Source organism: Momordica charantia (assembly GCF_013281855.1).
Source record: "Momordica charantia cultivar OHB3-1 chromosome 3 unlocalized genomic scaffold, Mcharantia_2.0 BLBB01000003.1, whole genome shotgun sequence".
NCBI lineage: Eukaryota > Viridiplantae > Streptophyta > Magnoliopsida > Cucurbitales > Cucurbitaceae > Momordica > Momordica charantia.
In genome coordinates, this window is record NW_028275161.1 from 2,466,066 (window position 1) to 2,473,175 (window position 7,110).

Here is a 7,110-nt window from a genome sequence, read left to right on the forward strand (position 1 = left end):
ATAAAATAGGTTTACAATTTTGTCTTGCAAATTTGTTTAAATTTAGTTTTAAATTCTTAAAATAGGTTTTAGAAGACCTATTTTAAGAATTTAAAACTAAATTGTATATTTAAGTTTTAATTTCATATTTGTGACGTAATATTACTAAAATATATATGTTAATACATGTATCTAAAATTAATATCTACAAATTAACTATAAAATAAAAATGATTATTTCTAAAGTTTATAGATATTTTAAAATTTAAATATCAAAACAATTATTTTAAAAAAATATAGATCATTAATTTTTTTAGTACACCATGTAGAGTTGAGGACTGAATTCACGTTCAAATTAATAGAATACACCTTGAAGACGGTGTCGATCATACAATATATTATATAATTACAATAAAATAATTAAATTTTAAACATTAAAAATTGTAAAAAGGGAGATGAGATGGAAAATAGAATAATAATAAAAGTCTGAAAATCAAACTGAGATATTAAGAAAAAAAAATAATAAGAATGACATTTTTTAAATGAAAAATTTAGTACTAAAACAGTACGATATTTTTTTGTTCACATTATAATTTTATCGTTACAATTTTTTTTTTCATATTTATTGTCCCGACATTATTTTTACAGGGAGTACCATACTCTCATACTCCTAAAAAATTCCACCTTAATAAGTATGTATCTTTTTTCCGATTTAAAACTTTTACATGTATAAAAAATAGAAACATAGATAAAAAAAAATAAACAATCAAATTTCTAGCATGGATTAGTCTTCCAGAGGTAGCTTGAATGACTTGGTGCCTCAAGAAAAGTTCCACCAAACAGAGACGAAAGAACCGCCGACTCTAGGATAATAAAAAAAGGGGAAATCCTAAGAAATGGCTACCTACCAGATATCATAATGAAAAATGACTAAAATTTTCGTAAATGGGATATATGACCATACTTGATTTCCTGAATTTTATGGGAGGGGTAGAATTCCATATTTACCCCTCCGCACATTTCATATCCATATATTGCCCTTGCATCATTTCTCCATTTTGCCTCTCCAATTTTCAACCACCCACATTCCATAAATCACATTATTAAACTACCAAATCCCTAAAATCTCTCCATAACCAAACTCGCAAAATCTCTACATAGCTACCAAATCTACATTATCAAACGACCGAATCTACCTATATCATTCAAACATTTTAAAAATATTATTAATTTGTCTCAAATATATAATCTAATTAAAATCTATAACAAACCTAACTAATTGGGTAGTAAATTCTATTGCAATCACATCTTCTAAATATTATTATCTGGTAAGCATTTAGATTATAAGAAGAATTCAACTCAACAATACTAAGAACTGAAGGTTTTTTCTTCTTCTTGATAGTTTTCTGCCACAAAATATGTCATCCAAACCGTTTGTTGTCATATTCATTCCAAGTGAAGCTCTACTCTAGCTTGATTCTTTGGATGTGCAGATTGTGTCATTTGAATCCCATTTTAATTTGTGCATTTGAGTCCTAATTTGCAAAAATTAGAAGCAAACATTAGAATAGTCGATATTTAAGGTAATATAATTATTGAGAGTTGAGAGAAAGTAATAGAAGATATGGAAGATGATTGGAAAGGAAAATGAGTCTCCTTCCTCATGAGTCATTATAGTGAGCAGTCATATGATCTCATCTCGTCTTTTGCAGCCAAGAAAAATCCAGGTACTGTGTGTATCTTTATTTACTCTGTCTTTATTCTGTCTAACGTATTTTACCCTATATTAGATAGAGATTATCTTTAACCATGGTAAAAACTAAGTAATGAAATGGTGCAAGCAAGTCACTCATTATAGTGTAAGTAAACTATTTTGAGTACCACGTAAGTATTATTATATAAGACGTATGAATAAGAAAATACCCTTAGCTTCATCCTCGTCGAGGTGCTTCACCACGTTTCTAGTTTGTCATTACCTTTATTTGTAACCTTTTTTGTATGTTCTTTTTTGATCAATTACGTTTTTTTTTGGCAAGAATGAGACGGTTCACGAGTTTGGTATTAATTTTCGTGTCTCCCAATGTAGCTACCCCTTCCATAGTTTTAAAAATAGGATTTGATTTTTCAATCTTATTTTTTCTAATCATTTTCCACTTTTATTTACGTTTTATTAGGCCATATATTTTTCATATTTTTCTACATTTTATATATATATTTTTTCAAATCATTCATTTAACCGATTTTATTTTTGAAATTTTGAAATTTCTAAATCTAGATTTTATTTTTGAAAATTTTGAATTAAGTTGTTTCAAGGGTATTTTTGCCACAAAATTTAAGGGGTAATAGTAAGATAATTTAGCTATTTTGGTGGGAGGGTATATTTGTCTATATTAAATTCTAGTATTCAAGTATAACTGTCTCATAGCCATTTTTGTGATATTGGATATTTTGACCATTTTTCAAGTAGAACTATTTAATATAGCCATTTCTCTAGTTGCCCCTAAAAAACAAGGTAAATATAATTACTCGATATCTAAAATCTTAGTGGGTAACTATATCATTTTTATCTTTTATTTCTTTTAAAATTAAGCTTATAAATTAAATTTATTTATTTTTAAAAATGCGTTGAAAATCTTAACTAAATTTAGAAAAAATAGGAAAAGAGTTTTAAAAAAAGAGAGAAATTGGGGAGGGTAGTGGAAATGGGGCGTATGGTTGAAACGTGTCTCGCATGAGAAGCGGGTCGGGTCGGAGGACAGGACGTGTGATTACGCCACGTTTCGGCTTCTAAAAGAAACCGCCCCCTGCGTGTTTCCAGATATTTTTTTCCATATGCCAGACAGCTGTGGGCCCACCACGGCCCTTCTCAAACTTTACGTGCCCCATTCTGATTGGCCGCCAAAAGCTATACGGAATAAAAAGCAAAAAAAAGTTTGAAATCTCGTATTCCACGATCCCGACACGTGGCGCTGAGCGATGTCTGAAAATGGGAAAAATAAAATAAAGAATAAAAAACTATTTAATTAATTAAATGGGGACGCCCCCACAGGGTACACCAAGGACCACATGCGTGTCAAAAAGGAAGTCTGTCTCTTGTTGCGCTGCTGCGCTCTTATTGGGCCACGTCTCAACCATCCCCATAAAATTAAATATTAAAAATTAGGAAAACTAATTGTACGCGTGGTCGCTTCTGATGGAAGCCACCCACTGATGCCGACACATCAACGGCCCAGATCCCTTCATATTTGGCAATGAAGCACTACGTCACGCACATTACCACCTGTTTCGATCTGCCCCTCTGATGTGACGGGCAGCTGCCCGCCCTGACCGAGCTCCCCCCAAATATTCCCAAATCAAAATTCTCCCCTCTTTTAAAGCATCCCCCTCCGCTGGACCTCCCTTCTCTTTCATCTGTTCGTTTTTCCACCGTCGTCGTCGTCGTCGCCGGCGTGTTCTGTTCTGTTCTGTTCTGTTATTCGAGCTTCACCGAGAGATAGAGAGATTGAGTATAATAGTAGTGGAGGGGGGAGATTTGTTGATTGGAATGGCGGAGATTTGCTGTAAAGTAGTGATGAGCGAGAGCGAGGCGTCGTCGTCGTGCGAGCCGAGCTCGCGAGTGGCCAGGCGGCGGAGAATGGAGATCCGGAGGTGTAAATTTGTGGCCGGAGTTACTCCGTCGGATACCGATACTGTTGCCAAGCGACAGAAGCTGGAGAATCGCGCCACCGCGCTTTCTTCCAGGGACTGCGATAACGCAGTACACAGCTGTGCTTCCGAAGAAGAGGAGGAGACCGTCGGAAGATTCGTCGCCGAAGAACCGCCGGCCAAGGAGATGTCGAGGCAGCCCTCGGTTGTGTCCGCGACTCTTGCTCGGGAATCTCCCTGCGCTGACTCCGCCGGGGAGATTCCGAAGTTCGGATTCTCTTCGGTTTGCGGAAGGCGGAGAGATATGGAGGACGCCGTCGCCGTTCATCCATCGCTATCCTTCGCAGACAAGGAAGCCTCCAGTAAACTGCACTTCTTCGGTGTCTACGACGGCCATGGCTGCTCTCATGTAAGATCCCTAACTTCCCGCAAATTTATCAATAACCGAAGTTATTAGGTTGAATTCAATTAGTCAAGCAGTTTTAATTGAATTTATGGTGAGATTTATGGCGTTTATTTTCGTGGTTTTAGGTGGCGATGAGGTGCAAGGAGCGGCTTCACGAGCTAGTGAAAGAGGAGTTGGAAGGGGAGGAGAAAGAAGAGGACGGCGCCACGGCGGGGTGGGACGGCGCTATGAAGAGAATCTTCTGGCGAATGGACAAAGAAGTCGTGGCGCGTAACAACGACGAAGTTGTGGTTGCGAACTGCAGATGCGAACTCCAGTCGCCGGACTGCGACGCCGTCGGATCTACCGCTGTCGTCGCAATCGTCACGCCGGATAAGATCATCGTCGCCAACTGCGGTGATTCGAGAGCCGTTCTCTGCCGCAGCGGGAAGGCGGTCCCTCTCTCCTCCGATCACAAGGTCCGTGCTCCGATTCTGAACAATTAGGGCTTAACTAATTGATCTCCCACCCTTTGTTTTCCTGTTCCTAAATCGATTTTCTGAAATCCTGCAGCCGGATCGCCCCGACGAGCTGAGCCGGATCGAAGAAGCCGGTGGCCGAGTCATCTACTGGGACGGGGCGAGAGTCCTCGGAGTTCTCGCCATGTCCAGAGCCATAGGTAAGTAAATCCCGGAAATTAGAACTGCAATCTTCGATTGGGCACTGACTTGTAAATCATCCGAATCCGATCTAACAAGGAGATGATATGTTATTTTCAGGCGATAATTATCTGAAGCCGTACGTGATATCGGAGCCGGAGGTGACGATAACAGATCGGACGGCGGAGGACGAGTGCCTGATTCTGGCGAGCGACGGGCTGTGGGACGTGGTGCCGAACGAGACGGCGTGCGGAGTAGCGAGCATGTGCCTCCGGGGGAAGGCGGAGGGGCGGTCGCCGGGGTCGCCGTCGACGGCGGCGGAAGGGGAGGAGGGGGAGATCGCCGACAAGGCCTGCAACGACGCGTCGATGCTGCTGACGAAGCTGGCGTTGGCCAGGCACAGTACGGACAACGTGAGCGTCGTGGTGGTGGACCTTAAGAGGGACACGTAGCCTTAGAATCTGTCGCAATCTGTCACTTTTTTTTTTTAATTTTAGAAAATGAAAATTTTAATTTTAAAAAATTCAACCCAAAAAAAAAAAAAGAAGATGATGAAGAAGAAAAAATGTTGTTTTCTTTCTTTCTTTTCCCTTTTCTTTTTTTCCGAAGATAAAAAAAGGGAAAATGGAGTTTTTAGTGAGATGCACATCATCTCTCATCTCTCTCTTGGGAATCTTCTTTCGAGTAAAAAAAAAAAAAAAAAAAAAAATTCAGAACTCAGAAGTGTAATTAACAAGTCTCAAGATCAATGTGATCCATGCCCATGGCTTTCTCAATTATTCATTTCAATTTTCTCTTTTTATATGATATTTTGATGTTAATTTTATCTTAATCTAATATCTCCATCGTGTCACAATTTCGAATGGAAGACCAGTCGGGCTGTATGATACAAGGTAAAATATCAATAATTTGTGGACATTTCTATCCACAATTTTATCCACTATTTTTTTTTAAGTAAACCTCAATTGTATATGTCTTACAATTACCGCTTGGGCAAAACTTGGAAGGCTCTTCCTGAATTTCCAATATGAATTTCCAATGTCATGATCCCTTCCGAATTCATGCGTAGTACATAAACAAGTGGTCTGTTATTAGACCACCTGGTCAGTTATTAGACCACTACAGCTCCTCCTGACCAATTCAATAAGTTCTAAAATTTGAAGACAAGTATTTATTAGACAGTTGACTCTATGTATTTATTGGGCAGTTATACAATTTTGAGACTATGTTATATACAGTTTAAATATATATATATATATATCATAGACGGATTATATATTTTTAAAATTCATACTTAGATAAATCTTTAATTTAGTTAAAATGGATTTGATTTTGAGCTATTTAATTGAATTCAAATGTAATTAAAAAAAATAAAGTCAAATGTATGATCTGTTAAAAAAAAAAAAAAAAAATTAGCATGGGTCAAATAGGAAATGGTATCTTGAATTATAGAACTATAATGTTCAATATACGATGAACCAATATTTATCATATTTGTTTATCATATATTTTTCTGTTTTTTTATTTGTTTATCATATTTCTTTGTTAATTCCTCTAACATCTTTCCTCAAGCGATTTCTTAAGTTGACCACTAAAAAGTTTAGCTAAACACTAAAGCGATTTCTTAAGTTGACCACTAAAAAGTTTAGCTAAACACTAAAGCCTAATACTGAAAAGGTTGGGTTAAATAAAATAATAGGGAGTTAATATGAGATTTGACTTAGACATAAGCGCATAAACCATGGTCCTAAACATAGGCCCCTAATCCATAAAAGTAAATGAGTTGGCAGTTAATCTCTAGGATTATAACAAACGCATAGACATATGATAGTAGGTTACCCTAGGTTCTAAAAAAACAAAAAGAGATTCGTGATAAGAGTAGAACTCAGTTTCCAAAAAAGTGTTAAGTAGCACCTAACGCTTTATTCACCATTGTGTTATTTCTTCTAAAACTAAGGTAGGAAGTAGAGGGGTTGTTTTTATTTAGTCTCTTGATATTTTGAAAACCAAATCACGGCTTCATCCACTATTTTTTATCAATAAACCTAACTGCCAATTGAAACTTTTCACAACATTTAATTTGAAGCAAACGTCCCTGTGGATACGAACTCAAAATATCAGTTCCCTATATTACTTGTGGTCGTGTGCGCTTGCACATAATCTCTTATGCATAGAGGTAGATAATTTCCAACAAGTTTTTGGCACCGTTGTCGGGGACTTATTTTCAAAATTATTTTATTTTTAAATGAATTGTTTCATATTGCGATTGTTGCAAATTTCAGTTCTTTGAGATTTTATTATTATATATAATCTTTAAAGGGTTGATTTTTGTGTATGAGCACATGATCTGGCTTACATGAGTTTGATCCAGAGATAGAAATACCCTTAGAAGGATAAGACGTGAGCAGAGGCTAAGAAGACAGAGAAAATTAGAAAGAGAACG

The 7,110-nt window shown here is 36.9% G+C and overlaps 1 protein-coding gene across 1 annotated transcript; it reads left to right on the forward strand.

The window, feature by feature from the left end:
• Positions 1-3,352: 3,352 nt before the first annotated feature.
• HAI1 (PP2C protein (Clade A protein phosphatases type 2C)) lies at positions 3,353-5,443 on the forward strand. The gene is made up of 4 exons (XM_088121770.1): positions 3,353-4,032; positions 4,155-4,487; positions 4,582-4,687; positions 4,788-5,443. Exons 1-4 carry the CDS (start codon positions 3,523-3,525, stop codon positions 5,117-5,119), a joined length of 1,281 nt encoding a protein of 426 aa, XP_087977896.1. The 5' UTR covers positions 3,353-3,522; the 3' UTR covers positions 5,120-5,443.
• The last annotated feature ends 1,667 nt before the right edge of the window (positions 5,444-7,110 follow it).

Bases quoted from the DNA above. Each gene is read 5' to 3' on its own strand.
- HAI1 (XM_088121770.1), top strand. From the start codon at position 3,523: ATGGCGGAGATTTGCTGTAAAGTAGTGATGAGCGAGAGCGAGGCGTCG. The intron at 4,033-4,154 runs GTAAGATCCCTA...TCGTGGTTTTAG, and splicing joins ACGGCCATGGCTGCTCTCAT to GTGGCGATGAGGTGCAAGGA. The intron at 4,688-4,787 runs GTAAGTAAATCC...TGTTATTTTCAG, and splicing joins CGCCATGTCCAGAGCCATAG to GCGATAATTATCTGAAGCCG.